The sequence below is a fragment of the Nothobranchius furzeri genome, chromosome 2, assembly GCF_043380555.1.
Source record: "Nothobranchius furzeri strain GRZ-AD chromosome 2, NfurGRZ-RIMD1, whole genome shotgun sequence".
Taxonomy (NCBI): domain Eukaryota; kingdom Metazoa; phylum Chordata; class Actinopteri; order Cyprinodontiformes; family Nothobranchiidae; genus Nothobranchius; species Nothobranchius furzeri.
The window spans coordinates 81,446,782-81,464,991 of record NC_091742.1 but is presented as its reverse complement, the minus strand read 5'-3'; the positions used below and the strand labels follow the sequence as shown (position 1 = coordinate 81,464,991).

Genomic DNA, 18,210 nt, shown 5'->3' with positions numbered 1-18,210 from the left:
CTTTGTTTGTTACAGGCCAAACGCTGTATTGCATTATGTTGGAAGAATGTTGGTTGCCCCTCCTTTAACCACTGGTTAAACAACGTAACATTGAGTTTAGCTCTGGAGAAACTGACCTATATTGTTAAAGAGAAGGCCTCTGAATTTTATAACATTTGGAAGATATTTCTGGATCTGCTGAGGAGTCGGGATTTGGAGGGGGGCGAGGGGTGAATAAGATAACTAGATAATGATGAACAATGTCTGACGTGTTGTTGGGAATATACTGTGTAACCTAAAAAATTTTTTTTTCTTATTTGCTAGCATTGTTTGTTATCTTAAATTATTATTCACTTACCGTGAATCTGTTAGGTTTAACATTTTAATTATTATTATTATTATCTTTGTTAGTAGTATTTTAATACCTGCCATATGTTCATTATATTTTTGTGTTGGATACTGTTGATGGAAGGGGGGTAAAGGGAAAAAAGGGGGAAGAAAAAAACTAAATAAATATATGTTTAAAAAAATGCCATAATTTCACCAGTACACATCCCTAGGTTAAATATTTTTAACCTTTATACAAAAACACATTTCATCATTGCTCAACCCACCTTGTGCTGTAGCAGGCTGCAGTAAAGAGTAGATAAGTGTCCAACACTCACGCCACTACGTCAGTGCCTAACCATATATGGTCATGGGCTATAACCTTCGTCCTGGTGTAAAATATTTATGAGCTCATCTAAACATAATTTCTCGTCCAGCACAAAGATCTGTGACTGATTTATAATATTAGTAACATGAGTTTGATGCAAAATTTCACCATCTGACGTGAACTTTAAATGACTTCCTGTTAGCCCTAAAACATAACACACTTAATGTTTTTGAACACACCTCCACAAATGAGCCCAAAACCTGGGAGAAATTTAAAACCACAAGTTGAGTTTCTGACACATTTTCTGTAAAGCCTGCTGAGTATCAGACGCTCCATAAAATGAACCAGCATGCTCTGATCTGTTGACCAGCAAAGGACAATTACACGTGTATTGCTTTTGACATCTTCAGGCTTCATTTTTACACATAAGCTTATGCAAACTCTTATTTTCACAAAGTTTCTTTTACATGAAAATCTTAATTTACAAGATGTCAATATTTAAACATTTTTGGTTTATGAACTATTAGCTTAGCTTCAAGCCTAAGCTAAATGGCTGCTAATGCTGAATTGCTAACTGCTAACACTATAATTAGGCTTCTTGTGTGTCATCATTTCATATAAAATGTAACAAAAATCTGCAAAGCGAACATGAACTCTTGTTCTTGAACACAAACTGCTCTCATAAGACTTCTGGGGATGACAGTAAGCTGAGGAGCTAGCGCCGTGTCCAGGGAGGATAAATTTGTATGTGGGGTAAAAGGAGGGGGAGGGAGGAGGGTATTTTGGGTGTTAGCGTTGGGGCAGCTGGAGGTGGCGATGGTCCCAGCTCGTCTCAGGTGTCTGTGAACAGTGGAGTCTAGAGGCAGCTGCTCTCTGGTGAGTCTCCATATTTTTGTTTTTAGTTTCTCTTTTCTCTCAACAATGTTTCAACTTTTCTTTTTCATGAACAGATATCTCACAGGAGTACTGTTCGGTAGTATTTCATTTAAAAAGGCCTAGTATTTGCTTTTGGAGCAGTGACCTGAGAAAAGGTTGTTTTTTTAGTCAGTGTGCTGCTCAACCTACATCAAAGACAGACAATATCCTCAGAAAAGTTTAAAAGTTTGATTTAGTATAAAAAATAAGACACATTTAGCTTGACAGCATTGCAGCCACTTCACTGGTTGAACTATTATTTTTGGAATGAAGTTAATCCTGTTTGTCACCAATACCTCATCCTCTAGCTAGGAGCTGTTTGTGTTAGCCGCAGGTTTATTCCCTGAAGCTAGATTATTACAGTCAATCTTCTTGTTATATTATTTTATATGTAAGAGTTAAAAAACAAGATATATTATTTATTTAGGTTTCTGTATTGGTAACACTTTACAATAAGAGTTCCTTTATTAGCATTACTTAGACCCCCCTGAATTTAAGTATTTCGGGGTCTTGTTCACGAGTGAGGGAAAGCTGGAGTGTGAGATCAATAAGTGGATTGGTGCTGCCTCTGCAGTGATGCGGATGTTGTGCCGGTGTGTCTTGGTGACGCAGAGGCAACCACCCTGCAGAGAAAACTAATTTCTTTTATCCACGATCTCGTTCTTTTGGTCATTACTCAAAGCTCGTGACCATAGTTGAGGGTAGGAACCTAGATCGACCGGTAAATGGAGAACTTTGCCCTCCAGCTTAGCTCTCCCTTCACTGTCCTCCTTGCCCTGTTAAAAAGTAAAAAGATATTTATCGACAGACCCAGAACAGATTGAACAACGCATCCTGGAAGAAGTCTGAAAATATAAAGGTTTATTCACCCATGACCGAAGGAGTACAAAGTATGAAGCAAACGTTTTATTTGTGAATGCAAATGACAGGAAACGTGGGTTTAGAGGTGGCGACCGCATAAAGAGATGGAGGAGAATGAAGGAAAAAATGTGCATTAGTACAATATTGTGGGCCGGATACATGGGTATTATGGAGGCAGGATACTACAGAAAAGCACTACACCCTCTGTTGTCCTGGCGGGGAATTGTTTAGCAACACTCCCCTGCTTGCGTAGAAGTTCGTGTACGTCTCTCTGTTGCAAAGCTCACAGAGAAGTATAAACCAGGCTCTAGAGATAGGGTGAGAAGCTCGGTCATCCAGGAGGGGCTCGGAGTAAACCTGCTGCTCCTCCACATCGAGAGCAGCCAGTTGAGGTGGCTCTGGTCTCTGGTCAGGATGCGTCCTGGACGCCTGGTGAGACCTAAAGGAAGACCCACGGCACGCTGGAGGGACAATGCCTTCTGGCTAGCCAGGGAACACCTTAGGGTTCCCCAAAGGAGCTGGCCCAAGTGGCCAGGGAGAGGGAAGTCTGGGCCTCTCTGCTTATGTTACAGCCCCCACAACCCGACTCCGGATGAGCGGCCGAAAATGGATGGATGGATAGATGGAACGTTAATAAAAGGATTTTTTGTTTATTTATGCTTAATAATGCACTAAGTAACATTAATAGAGGAATCATTATTGCAAAGTGTTACCTGAGTATCTTTAGGATTACTGCTGTCCTGCAACAACTCTTGTATCATACTTTGACATCTGATTTATTTATTTTTTTACATCTGATTGCCATTTTTCTATATTTTTAGCGTAGGCTTATGTGACTGACTCAATAACTGAATCTGGGTTTGGCTCAGTCGTCTGCATGAACACATTAAAAGTCCTGCCATCTAACCCTAGCGACCTTAATATCACAGCAGGTTTGATGTCCCATTCAAAGGCTGGTTGCTTGTGCTGAAAATGACCCTGCCTCTTCGCCGTGCAGGAATGGCTACCACTGGGAACCTTTCTGAAGAGCAGGTGCACTGCTCCATCTGTCTGGACGTCTTCACCAACCCCGTGTCCATCCCCTGTGGGCACAACTTTTGCCAGAGCTGCATCCTGGGATACTGGAAGACCAGCCCTTTGTATCAGTGTCCCATGTGCAAGAAGTCCTTCCACAAAAGGCCCGATATCAGCGTAAACACTGTGTTGAGGGAAATCGCAGAGCAGTTCAAGCAGATCAGGGTCAAGAGCACTGAAGAGGAAGGAGGAGGAGGAGTAGGGAAATCAAAGAAGTGGACGATGGAGAGGAGGATGAAGGAAGACGAGGAGAGGCTTTTGGAGAAAGATCAGAAGCATCAGCTTCTGGAGGAGTTGAAAGAAAAACAAGAGGAGGAAAGAAAAAAGAAACAGGGGTTGAAGGAGAATCAAGGAGAGGACTTACCGCCATTAATTCCTCCAGCGCCGGCACCCAAAACCTCTCCTCCACCATCCCCCCAGGCAGTAGCTCAGGCTCCATCACCACCGCCCCAAACATCACCTCCACCATCACCTCATAGTCCTGACTCTCCACTTCCTCAGTCCTCCCCTTCATCCCCGTCCCCTTCACTCTTGCTTCCATTGTGGGAGGAGGTCTTGTGTGACGTTTGCCTGGGGGAGGGCCGACCAAAGGCCGTCAAATCCTGCCTGGTGTGTTTGACATCCTACTGCGAGGAACATCTCAAATCTCACTCTGCCAGGTTCACCAAGCACAAGCTGATGGAGCCCGTCGCTAACATGGAGGACAGGATGTGCCCAAAGCACGAAAGGCTCCTGGAGCTGTTCTGTAAGAAAGATCAGACCTGCGTGTGTGTCCTCTGCACTGAGACGGACCACAGAGCGCACTACACTGTCCCTGTGGAAAGAGAGTGGACTGAGAAGAAGGTGAGACAGGTTCACTGCTGTCCCTATAGATTGGGGTTGAAGCCTTAAGTTAGGCATTCAAGTTGGTTCAACTGGGCTTCAGAAAATCGTGTCACCATTACAGACGGACCAAAATGTGACAACTATTGCTAAAATCACACTTGTAATGTTTTTAGGTAATAGCTGTTGATCAAAGTAACCAAGTACTCTAACCAAGAGAACAATGTAATGTTTGTATGAACATCTGGGAAATGAAGGCAACTGGAGCTGTTTTAGGGTGTCAGCAACCCATTTTGGGTCAGGTTTATTTTTTAGTACATAGATATGATCAGAATGGACACCACTTAAAGTGGATTACCGTTGCCTTAAAGCAGCTCTTGTTCTTTGAAATCTCACAACAAATATCCAAATTTAAGTTGACAAACTTTTACACCTTTGTCAGTTTCACAGGTACTTTGTTGCTTGTGAAGTGACAATGTTGGGTTTGTATTGCAAAATCTGCGACTGAACACGAACGCTGCAAAAAATGGGGTGCAGATAAGTGGTGCTCACGCATGCCACAAATAGACCAGTTCGTTTGGTACAATGTTGCTTTATGTATTGTTTTGCTTTTATTCTGGTTGGTTCCACTGTTGTTATGTGTTTTTACCATTCACCCACCTTGCCCACTGGTGGGGGTCAGAGGGGCCGGTGGCGCCTGTGCTTGGAAAGCCTCGCCTCTGTCAGTGTGTCCCAGGGCAGCTGTGGCTACATCGTAGCTCATCACCATCAGTGTGTGAATGTGTGTGTGAATGGATGAATGATACACTGTAGTGTAAAGTGTTTTGGAGTCGTCCGACTCTCAAAGGGGCTATACAAGTGCGGGTCATCATTTATAGACTAGAACAGTGGTTCCTAACCTGGGGGTCCCGAACCCCACAAGGGGGTGCCAAAGCCTCTCAGTGGGTCGCCAGGACCTCTCCACTTTAAGGGGTTAAAACGTCATTTATTACTTTATAGCCTACATTTTGCTCACACTTTTTTTCATGAGTGAAAAGTTTACTGATATTAAGACAGGAAATAATTAGTACAGAAAAAGTAACACAGTTTTAAGAACATTTTGCTCAGCTCACTGTTTTATTTTCAAGTGTCAAAAGTTCATTAAAGATAGGACTGGTTGATTAATCACAGCGTTTACAGTAAATAATCTAGAATAAACAATAATATACACATTTAAGTACATTTTGCTCTGTGTATTTTTTATGTGTCAAACGTTTATTGAAAGGAATGATTGATTTATCAGTGTTTACAAGAAACAATGTGTTCAGAAAAGTAACACAAACTGTCAAGCACATTATGCTCTGTTTGGTTTTGTTAATGACTTTGTTCTGTACTGGAGCCTACTATTACTGTTATCTATTGAATCAAAGCATATTAAAATGTGCTTGAACATCATTTCTTAATAATGTTTGTACTGGAAGAGAGAATGGGAGGGGGTCGTCAAAAATTTTACTGGTAAAAAACGGGGTCCCTTGGGAAAAAGGTTGGGAACCACTGGACTAGAATATACTTGCCTAAATAAAGGCAACAGGAGTAAGTTAAAATAATTCAATTCAAACCCCTACACAAGGTTTACAGCTAATCTATTTATCGCTCTCATTCTCAACAACCTGGAAGTCCACCCGTTCTGGGAAAGATTCAGCTGAACGTAGATCAACGCAGGAGCCATTTTTCTGGTGTTGGTTGTGTACTGGTTACCAGTCATGTTTATATGAACTTGTGCTGTGCAGGCACAGTTAAAGAAGACAGAAATAGACGTCCAGCAGATGATCCAGGAAAGACAGAAGAAGGTGGAGGAGATCAAACACTCAGTGGAGCTCAATAAGGTGATCTGGTTTCACACGTTAAAGGCATAGTTTAAGAGAAAATACGGTAAAATTCAGGCTGCAGATGAAAGTTTTGTTGGACTTAGCATGTCAGGTGCAATTCTGATGCAACATAATTTTTTTATGTTGTTATGAATGGAAATTACAACCACTGCAACATTGAATGGGTCCTTTGAAATTTGTGTTTATGAATGTGAAAATATTTGCATGTTCGTCCTTATGGGGTGTCCAGTCTGATTTGTTGTGAGCTGTTCATTCTCAACCCTCCTTACCACTGCACGTGCTATGCGGCAATTAGCGATTAGCCACCGTTATAGTGAATGAGTTCCTTTCCAACGGCAGCTAAGTGGGCCATTTTGGATGCGTCCCAGAAGCGAGGGCATGCTAATATTATTCAGTGGTTTAACTACCAACTCAGACCTTCCTCTAGATCTGCAGAGGCCTGTTAATCATTAAAATCAGAAATTCTGGAGTGGATAACGCCGTTTAACGTACAGGATGATAGCATCTGAGGACCAGAACTAGACCCCATTGCCTTAACCCTTTGATGCATAATGGTCCCTACAGTGGACAGGTACTCAAAATTGTTATTTATTTGTTTTTGCTATTAAGCACAGCTGTTGAAGACTTTATTGCATTTAAGCTCCTCCATTTGGACTTCAGTAAGCCAAGCCAACATATTTCATGCTCAGAATGCACGCTGTCCACTGAGATGGACATGTAATAAAATATTTGTAAATTATAAAATTTTACAAAAAGTATTTGTTGAAATTTGTTTCATTCACACCTGAGGATGAATTAAAAACATTGTTAAATAATCATGGTTGAAGATCTCATAATTCATGCATCAAAGGGTTAAAGCCATACTTTGTAACTTTTTCAGATTTTAAAATCATTTTCTTGAGCCAGTGTGTGCCATAAAACCTTTACAAGGTTAATGAAATGTCGCTCAGACCCCACCGCCCTCTGTGGTCAGAAAATTGCACTTGACCTGCTGACCTTTCAGCGCTGCGTCCAGCATGTTTTAGATCATGTGCACAACTCATTTGTTTAATTTAGTGACACTAAGGAAGGCTGAGGAAATGTTTCAGCTGTTAGATTAAGGTGTTAAAAGACAAACTCACAGCAAGGAGATGTTTCTCTTTCTCTTTCAATAATGGACACTAGGGGGTGCTAAAAGCAAGCCACAACTGCAAAGTCTCCCTTTAAATAAATCTGTGTGCTTTTAGGCCAGTGCTAAGAAAGAGATCGACGAAAGCATGCAGGTCTTCTCGGAGCTGGTGCGCTCCATCCAGAAGGCTCAGGCTGAGCTGGTCTTGGTCATCGAGGAGAAGCAACGCCAGACGGAGAGCTGGGCTGAAGGCCTCATCACCGAACTGGAACAGGAAATCTCTGATCTGAAGAGGAAGCATTCAGACCTGGATAACGTGGCCCGGACCGACCACATTCACTTCTTAAAGGTGACCCTCGTAAGACAAATGTGACATAAAGTTCACTAGAAAATCCAGTTTTTCACTTGGAACGACAAAAAGCAGTTTGACCAAAAACTCTGGATTTGTGTTTTAAAGAATCTGCTATCTAAAGAAGTTAAACTTCTCCATAATTTTGTAAATGTTCTCCTGCAGAGCTTCCCCTCCCTCAGCACTGCTCCTTCTGTTAAGGACTGGTCTGAGACCAGTGTTCCCACTGACACATGTGTAGGCCTGATCCGGAGATCTGTGTCCAAACTGGAGACTGCATTAAGCGAAATGATTAGCATACTATCTGAAAGTGGTAGGAAATATTATTTGTGTCCTTTTTAAATGCATGTTTGAAAGAGTCAGAATCATAAACTGGACTTGGTTTTGTTTTGTTTCTACAGAGATCAAAAAGATTCTTAAATATTCAGGTACTTTAAATAGCCTAATTTGCATTTATTTACATTTTTAAAAGGCCTAATTGAATAAATCCTTCCTGTTTCCATAGAGGATGTCACCCTGGACCCCGACACGGCCAATCCCTGGCTGCAGCTCTCTCAGGACAGGCATCAAGTGAGGCATCTGGGGGCATGGCAGGACCTGCCGGACCATCCCGATCGCTTTGACACTGTGGTCATCGTACTGGGCCGTGAGGGCTTCACTTCAGGCAGGCACTACTGGGAGGTCCAGGTGGGGGACAAGGATGACTGGTACTTAGGGGTGGCCAGGTCCTCTGTCAACAGAAAGGGAAGGATTTCTGTGAGTGCTGCCCACGGTTACTGGGCTCTGGCCATGAAGAAAAGCCAAGGGTATCGGGTGTCAACATCCCCACCGTCACTGCTCTCCCTAGACCCCAAGCCCAAGAGAGTGGGCGTGTACGTGGACTATGAGGAGGGGCACATTTCGTTTTATGATGTGAAAGCTCTGACTCACATTTATACATTTGAAGAAACCTTCACAGGGAAGATTCTGCCCTTTTTCTATCTGTACTGCTGCGACAAAGCCTCCGATACCATGGTGATCTGCCCTGTACACGAGAAAGGCCCAAAGCAAAGCTGAAAACTAGGAAAACTCTTAATTATGATACAAAAATGGGATCTCATGAAACGGTGGCCTTTTTTCCGATGTTTGGTAGCAAAGTATTTTAGCCTGGCAAGCCATCCTATATGTTTGGATATTTACTCTGTGGGGTGGGATCTACAGTTGTCTTTCAAACTGTCTCCTCAGACAATGAACAACATGACGTCCTCACTACTACAGATGTCAGCCAACGACGCAGTCCTCCATAAACTGTTGTAGAAGAAGCAAATCTCTCCTTTTACATAACAAGCTTAAGTTCCTCTGTCTGCTCTTGACTCAAAGAAAAGCTCAAGTCTAAATAGTTCAAAGTTAATGCCAAAGCAGTTTCAAACGAGCCACCGCCATCTTTGTTGTTTGCTCTGTGCATTGAACTGCCCACTAAACCTATAGAGTGCTTTGATTGGTTTCCCAAACTGATAGACTGATAGAACACAAAACTGATTGGGCCAATCCTGGACCTTCTGAGAATCCTGTTGAGTGTGGCTAGACCGACGTGCAGAGCAGAAGCATTTTGCTTCGACTACCGTTGGTCTAGAATTCTAAGCTAAAGGGTTTTGGCTAAATTGTCAAAAATTCTGTGAATTAATTTGTAACATAAAAATGAAGATGTGCCGTTGAAGGTTGTCAGCTATCCAGGGCACGGTGAGTCCTAGAGGGTTTCAATGAAAATCTACTGGACTTAATGAAAGGCCTTTCTCATTAAAGGAGTTATTATTTGTTTATTTATTTTCATTTCATGCAGAAAAACATGCAATGTCATGAAATTTGATTAGCAAATTAGCTTGCAGGAAATTTAGGATATAAAGTTTTATGATATAAAGTAGGCCATCTTCATTTATCCCCTTATTCCCTCGCCTGGCCTCTACGGACTCAGCTAAACATTTAGGCGAGCCTAGAGCGTTGACCAAAAACAGTCGCACAAGAGGAACCTGTCGATCAATGAGAATACGCTCCATCCCAGCATGCCCTATGGGGTAATGCAGATGCCTCATTCAGCTTAGCACACCAACCTAGATTGCATTGAAAAATAATAAGTAAAATTCAAGCTAACTGTGGAAGAGGAGGGAGGGATGGAAACAGATTTGATCTGTACTGGCTCTAAGTAATTAGCTGGATTTCACTTTACATTGGATTATTGTTTTAGCTTGTAGCATTAGCAGTGGTGTGCTACCATCACGAGTGCTGGATTCCTGTCTATTTTCCTCCTTGAACACCACATATTTGATTTAATTAGTGATAATCAGCTCCTGCAGAACCTAATGAAGGTTAAGGAGATGATTCAGCATTTAGAATCAGGTGTGTCTGAGCAGGAACTTATTGTCCTTTAGCGCTACAAAGCTGTTTGTGTAGAGGTATGAGGCATTGCTTTCAGCTCCTTCCAGAAGGGGAGAGAGCAGGAGCTGTAGCCATTCAAATATAAAAATTTTCTTTTTTCTCTTTGATGACCTCTCCCTTCAAACCCCAGCTTAAACAAAGATCTCTCATTTTAATGGGAAAAAGTGATTTGGAAAACAACTTCAAGGAAGAAAAACAAAAGTCAGAATTTAACATTAACTGAGATGAGTCATTTTTTGGGGGAAATTTAATTATTTACATTTATGACTAAAAAGAAAAACAAAACAATGCAAACATTTGCACATTGTGTTACTTTTACACATTTTAGATCTTTGATGGTAAGGTTGTGTTTTCTATGCTTCCCTACTCTAATTCTCAGGGCCTGAATTGAATAGCCCCATTTTAGAGGTTTCTCTGCTTCAGCACACTTTATATTAAGTAATATAACAAAGCTTGATGACCTGTTGAACAGGGAATTTAATCATTCAGTCAAGTGTGCTGGAGCAGTGAAACAGCTAAAACATGCTGGATAGAACACCTCTTTGGTAAGCTAACTGTCAACTATGGTTATTGCCAAGACAAAACCCTTATCATGATTTAATGATACTTTTTTGCCATTTGACTCTTTGTATGCATGGACTAGAACCAAACCCCACACAATAAAGTTTAGTTTTGGGTTATGAGAGTTATTTTAACCCTCTAGAGGCAGGCGTTGCAGATTTGCAACAGTTAAAACCTACTTACCTGGGGCCTCATTTATCAATCTTGCTTATGCACAAAACGGGGTAGGAAAATTGCGTAAGCAACTTTCCACGCGAACTTTGGGATTTATGAAAGAAAACTTAGCGGAAAAATGTGCACAACTTTAAGTTGCTTACGCTCATTTTGGACATGGAGAGCACCTGCAGTGCTGCTGCTGAGAAGGATAAAATTATGAAACCCTGCAGCATTATCACTTGTACTGCTTCGTTTTCACACAGAACAAGAACCCCCACGTGCACACACACGCGCACACACACACCCACATGCGCGCACACTCACACACACATGCGCGTGCACGCACACATACAGCCTGAAGCGCAGAATACGGAATGCAGAATATCAGCAGGGGGACAGATTGAGACAGAATGTCATGCATCTGTGACAGTGTGTGTCCTGTCACTGTGACCCGATTGATGATGTGCCCTGGCTACTTGGACAAGGAAGATTTCCGTTTGGCTGATTGGTTAGCACATGTGACTATCACCCTGGGAGTCTGGGGGATCGAATCCTGACTGGATCATTTTTTTATATCCGCCATAGATCTCTCTAAAGAACTCAGCATTGACGGCCTCAGCAATGTTGTGGCACTCCGTGGATTTTCTCTTATTTGTTTTGCAAAAGCACTTCCTTTCATTTCTCTGCCTCACCCACAGGTACCTCAACTTCTGCTTGTGAAATAGCGCTTCCTTGATCTGCGGTCGTGATCGAAATGCTGCAACAAGCCGGCTGATGTATATGCATGAGATCCACAAGGCACTTTGCATTGACTATTTATGGCAATAAGTGGGCGTGGTGAGGGCGGGATGTGACTAAAAAACTGCTGAGAACCTTTCTTGATAGTCTCTGATTTATGAAGCGGAGATTGCGTGCAGCTGTGCGTACTCCATGTATGATAGATCACAAACCTACTTGACGTAAGTACATTTGTTTTGCTGAGCTCAAGTACGGTTTTAGTAAGGATTCTACGCAATGTTTGATAAATGAGACCCCTGGTAACTCCACATACGTATTTCATGAGCATTTTTCAACTCAGAAGTACCCCTGAAGGACTTAGTTGTTCGTCACTTATTTTGAGCCTGAGAGGGTTAAATGGTTTACAATAAATGTCCCATGTTTCTGGAAGCCCAATCGTTTGCTTCTTGTCTAAGAATGGTAAATTAGTTTTTAAGTTTAATTTCAGTAAAACAATGTGGCTTGACCACACCCGAGAACCAGAAGCTGTTTCACCTCCTAACATTGTAGCACATATGCATCGGTGCAGAGACGGGGCATGCACAAGTGTACTTCAAAAGTGGATTAGGATCTTGTAAGAAACAGTAAAATCTCTGAATTTTACAGCACAAATAGAAGAACGCAAATAGAAGAAGAAACAATCTTTTATTTAGGGCCTCTCAGGATAAAAATCACGAGGAGCTTCACAAGGACAAAAATAAAAATAATTTAAAACATTTAAAATCTCATAAAAATTAGAAAAAGGAAATGTGAATTAAAAAAATGTAAGTAAAGGGAGAAAGAAAAAGAATAAGAGTCAAAGGACTCCAAAGTACTTTACACTACAGTGTATCATTCATCCATTCACACACACATTCACACACTGAGGGTGATGAGCTACATTGTAGCCACAGCTGCCCTGGGGCACATTGACAGAGGCGAGGCTGCCGAGCACAGGCGCCACCGGTCCCTCCGACCAACAGGGAGTTGGCTGCTCTCTCAGTCTTTGCACTTTCCTATTGGATGAAAACCAGGAAACTGTGTGTGACGTGGAAGTTCCATGCCTATTCTAACTGAAAAAGTTATGACAAATGCAGGTGTTAACACTTGAAAACCTGAACTGAAAACACAATTCCAGCCTACTTAGATTGGACAGATTGTCTAACAAGATCAGATAGAAACCCGGAGTCAGAATGACCCAGGTCATGCACTAATTATCGTACACTTGTCTTGAAAAGTTTGTACACCCCTGGTTTATAGCATGAATTCATGACAATTGTATAATTAATAAATATACACTGATTAGATTGGTGTCATTTATTCATTTTCTATGGTAGAGCCCAAAATGCCTGTTCTGATAGAAATGTAAACATAAACTGTTCACCAAAGGAAAACAAACAAAACCAAGTTTGCATTAACAGAAGTAAACCAACCTTAAAGCCTGATTCATGCTTCTCCGTCTGCGTCAGTGCGGAGACATGCAACGTCCTTGCGAGCCTGCCGTAGAGCTCCGCAAGGACGGATGGAGTCGAGCTCTCTTTTCTAAACATCCGTCAGTCGAGACGGACAACGCAAGCTTGTGATTGGTCAGGACACCGCTGTCGTCTACACCGCCGGCATTGCGCCCTCAAAACCATAAAGAGAGCCGAGGATAACTAGCGGCAGACACGAAGCAGCTTGAAGAATGCCTCGCGAAAAAACTAAAATCATGAACGTTTAATTCCCCCATGACTGGAGGAGTGAAAAGATGCACAGCAAGCGTTTTATTTGTGGACGGAAATGATAGGAAACGTGGGTTTAGAGGTGGGGAGCGCGTGAAGAGGTGGAGGAGGCTGAGAGACAAATATGTCAGTGTTAAAAAGTCTCTTATATACAAAAAAATCATGATATAAACACACTATCTTGGACCGGATATATGACATGATACCACAGAACAGCGCTACCCCTCTGTTGTCCTGCTGGGGAATTGCTTTGCAACGCTCTCCAGGAGACAGAGAAGTATGAGAGCAAATCGCTTCCGTAAATCCGTGCGTGTCTGTCCCTTGCGGAGCTGACGGAGAAGCATGAATCAGGCTTAACCCAGCCAAAATGTACACTAGTTTGCCAAATATACTAGGAAACCTCACCAAGTCAATGTAGTAGGGAGTGAGATTGGTGTGGAGGAACATGACAGGTCTGATAGAACACCTTTGGGATGGGTTGAAAGATTTAAGCCATGTTTTCTCCAACATCAATGCCTGACCTCCTCTTGTCTCAATGGTCAAAATCTCCCACGTAGCTTCCCTTGAAGAGTGGTTACAGGTACAACTCCATATTCCACATGAACCCACCACCTGTGGTGAGAAGCATCACTAGAAGCCAGGGGTCTCATTTATCAAACATTGTGTAGAATCCTTACTAAAACCGTACTTAAGCTCAGCAAAAATTTTTTACTCACGCCAAGTAGGTTTGTGACCTATCAAACATGGAGTACGCACAGCTGCACACAATCTCCGCTTCATAAATCAGAGACTAACGAGAAAGGTTCTCAGCTGTTTTTTAGTTACATCCTGCCCTCACCACGCCCATCGACATATAGACTGGACAATTCATTTCCATAGGCTCCAATAATAAGTTTTTAAGCTAACATGGGAGGTGGCCACCACCGGCATTTTGACCGTGTCACAGGTTTCATCAAGCCCAGACAATTCAACAAAAGGGAAGAGAGGTGGAGCTGAGGGTGGGGCAGTAAGGCTGGGATCAAATGACGACACCCGTCAAACTGAAGCGATGTAGCTACAAGCTAACCCAAAGCTAACGCGGAGGTGGGAGCTAGGCTAAAGGAGGTAGCAACCTAGCTACAACCGGAGTTAACTGTGCACAACACCAGAGCTTCTGAGTCACAGATACGCCGGGCTGACCGCTGGGTAAAACTGGGTGGAACACAGAAGTCTCCTGAGAGCTCCACAAGCTGGCAGCCCGCGCAGCAGACAAGCGCAGCTGCAATCAGAGATGCACAGAGCTGCTGCTGGGGAGAACCGGGTGGAAAACATCGGTTTCCATCCGAGAGCTCCACAAGCCGGCAGCCCATGCAGCAGACAGGCTCCACGGCGATCAGAGATGCGCTGCGGGGAGGGGACCATACCAATAGTCGAAATCCAGCTCCACCAACAGTTATATTTCTACCCATTTTCTAAAATGCAGAGATGTTAAATGCACTGGGTTTTACAGTACATTTAAAATTCATGGTTAAACAGTACATGTTAAAATCTAAGCTCAGCTAGTGCAAGAGCAGCAGTGACCTAAAATACATAAATATAATTTTACTTACCAAAAAAAATGAAGTGGAGACTCCTTGGATGCTCTATTAGTGCAATTAATACCACAGCAAGTCATTTTGTCCAACAATTGCACAAATAACATCCAAAAATAACGCACAAACACTACAACTCATGGTCTAAGTTGAGAGACTGAAAATGGCGGAACAGTTTTAAGGTGAGGCCGAGGCTCAGGCTGAGGCCTTTCCCCGGAGCTAGCTCTGTGGTCATGTGGGTCTGATGCTCATTAATTATACAGAATTTTAGGCTTTTAATACACTTAAACAGAAGAGTGAGAAAAAAATTCACCCCCCTCAGAGTTGTCATGAGTGTAAACTCGATAATTTAAACCTAAAACATGTTTTGGTACCAGGCTGTAAACATGTTTATTTCTGCTGTGAAATTGGTATTTTTAACATGGGAGTCAATGAGGATTTGCTCGCTTCTGACACCAGCCCCCAGCGGATGAGGGTGGAACTGCAATTTTTGTCACTTCCGTGTTGGCTTCAATTTCATATCAGTATTATGGGGGCTTGACCCCTTACCCACTTACTGCCATAAATCGCCAATGCAAAGTGCCTTGTGGATCTCATGCGTATACATAAGCCAGCTTATTGCAGCATTCCGATCACGACCGCATATCAAGGAGGCGCTATTTCACAAGCAGAAGTTGAGGTACCTGTGGGTGAGGCGGAGAAATGAAAGGAAGTTCTTTTGCAAAACAAATAAGAGAAAATCCACGGAGTGACACAACGTTGCTGAAGCCGTCAATGCTGAGTTCTTTAGAGAGATCTATGGCGTATATTAAAAAAAATGGTCCAATCGGGATTCGATTCCCAGACTCCCAGGTGACAGTCACGCACGCTAACCAGTCACCCAGAGATCTCCTGTGTTCAAGTAGCCAGGGCGCATGATCAATCGGATCACAGTGACAGGATGCTCACACTGTCACAGACACATGACATTCTGTCTCAATCTGCCCCCCTGCTGATATTCTGCATTCCATATTCTGCGCTTCAGGCTGTGTGTGTGAGCGCGCACGTGTGTGTGAGGTGCGGGCATGAGTGTGGGTGTGTGTGTGTACGTGTGGGGGGTCTTGTTCTGTGTGAAAACGAAACAGTACAAGTGATAATGCTACAGGATTTCATAATTGTATCCTTCTCAGCAGCAGCACTGCAGGTGCTCTCCATGTCCAAAAGGTGCGTAAGCAAGGTCCTTAGTCAACTTAAAGTTGTGCACATTTTTCTGCCAAGTTTTCTTTCATAAATCCCAAAGTTTGCGTGGAAAGTTGTTTACGCGGTTTTCCGACCCCGTTTTGTGCGTAAGCAAGCTTGATAAATGAGGCCCCAGGTGACACACAAAGCAGGTTCCAGGATAGGCTGATTCTTGGCCTCACTTGCTGACTAGAAAGGAGCCAGAGCTCATGTGATGGTTAGGCAATGCCAACTACATAACATTGGACTCATCTCTGGCACAGCTTAGCCTCTGGAACCCAACTCCTAGAGAGAGGCTAGACTGCTTGTGTACCCTTTGAACATCTTGTGTACGTTTGTTCTGTGTGATCCGTTAAATTCCAAACCATTGGTTCATGTCTGAATACAACGTAGTAAAGATTTGTTTTTACCTGACAAGTTTTGGCTAACACTGTAGCCTTCCTCAGAGATTGGCAGTGCTCTGAGGAAGGCTACAGTGCCAGCCAAAACTAGTCGGTTTAAAAGGTAAAAACAAATCTTTACTACGCTGTGTTTAGATAAGAACCAAGCAGTGGAATTCGTTGAGTACTCCTTCATTTGATCTCAGAATCAGACTATTTTAGACCTCTTTCTGAACCCTCATATTTTCCAAGTTTCCAAAGGCAACAGGCTGAAATTGCCTCAAATTTTTTTGAAAATGCTTTTATTTTGACAGAAACCACTGTAATTTGTTTGACACCAAGAAAAAGCTATGGAATTTATTCTTGCAATGTTTTAAATTAATTGCAATAATGTTTCAATTATAATGTAAATTAATGATATAAAAATAGTAAGATACCATCCATGTAAGGAAGGGGGTTAAATTTTATCTTAAAACATCTCCACGTTTTAGAATTTTTTAGCTTAGAAGTGTTTTTTTAGTTTGGGCTCTAAGCCTACAGCTAAAGGCTGAACGAGACCTTTGCTGCCTGATGTGATAAGGTTATGATTTATAAACATTAGCTTACATTTGGTTATTTCCATTACCAATAAAAAGGGTATTCACACCTGTAGTTGTCATTTCCTGTGGTATTCTTTTGACCCACGACATGCAGAATCAGAGACGGAAACAGGGAGGTAAGAAAATAATGTATTTTAGAATGGAGAACTCAAAGCGCTGCTCAAACTGATGCAGGAAGTACCAGGATGTTCTAAAGGAGAGACAAAGGTTAATATCCATGAGAGATGATGGGATGGATAACTGAAGGTCTAGGCTTACTGTAAGGAGGTGGCTAGAGGGCGTGCGAAGGAGCACTGGTTGGTCTTATGAAGATGGGTTGCAAAGGGGTCTTGATGAAGACGAGGTCCAGAGTTCCTGTGTGGTGAGCTTAAAGTGTTAGGCGGTAGGGGCGTGGTGGGGAGCGTACAGCCAGGAGTTGGAGCTGCATGAAGTGGAGCTGATGAGAAGTTCTTGGAGATGGCTGGAGGAGATGGTTCCTTGAAGGGATAAGAGGAAGAATTATTCTTGGTCCTAGTCTGTTAGAAATCTGCTTCACAAAACATTTCTTAGTCTACATCTTTGTCTTAGCTTGACAATAAATCTTTAATCTGCCTCGAACTACCCAGGTTGGGTAATCATCCGGCAAGAGTGTTCTTCTTCTTCTTCTTCTGGGGTTTAAATGGCAGTTGGCAAACAATGAATGGTGCAGTACCGCCACCAACTAGCGTGGAGTGTGGTCTGGAATAGCGCTCAAACACACACACACACACACACACACACACACACACACACACACACACACACACACATATATATATATATCTCTCGTCTCTCGTCTTCCTCCGCTTATCCGGGTCCGGGTCGCGGGGGCAGCATCCCAACTAGGGAGCTCCAGGCCGTCCTGTCCCCGGCCTTGTACACCAGCTCCTCCGGCAGGACCCCAAGGTGTTCCCGGACCAGATTGGAGATGTAACCTCTCCAACGTGTCCTGGGTCGACCCGGGGGCCTTCTGCCGGCAGGACATGCCCGAAACACCTCCCCGGGGAGGCGTCCAGGAGGCATCCTGACCAGATGCCCAAACCACCTCAACTGGCTCCTTTCGATCCGGAGGAGCAGCGGTTCTACTCCGAGTCCCTCCCGAATGTCCAAGCTCCTCACCCTATCTCTAAGGCTGAGCCCGGCCACCCTACGGAGGAAACTCATTTCGGCCGCTTGTATCCGCGATC

The 18,210-nt window shown here is 43.0% G+C and overlaps 1 protein-coding gene across 2 annotated transcripts; it reads left to right on the top strand.

Annotated features, from left to right (window-relative positions):
* The first annotated feature begins 1,396 nt into the window (after window positions 1-1,396).
* Window positions 1,397-17,055, top strand: si:dkey-46i9.6 (E3 ubiquitin-protein ligase TRIM39). Of its 2 annotated transcripts, none has more exons than XM_015946307.3 (7): window positions 1,397-1,510; window positions 3,340-4,327; window positions 6,076-6,171; window positions 7,401-7,631; window positions 7,797-7,944; window positions 8,033-8,059; window positions 8,137-17,055. In XM_015946307.3, the coding sequence occupies exons 2-7, from the start codon at window positions 3,383-3,385 to the stop codon at window positions 8,685-8,687; spliced, it is 1,998 nt and encodes a 665-aa protein (XP_015801793.3). In that variant the 5' UTR covers window positions 1,397-1,510; window positions 3,340-3,382; the 3' UTR covers window positions 8,688-17,055. The 2 variants fall into 2 exon arrangements, with proteins under 2 accessions (XP_015801793.3, XP_015801794.3); XM_015946308.3 differs by having other exon boundaries at window positions 1,398-1,510; window positions 3,408-4,327.
* The last annotated feature ends 1,155 nt before the right edge of the window (window positions 17,056-18,210 follow it).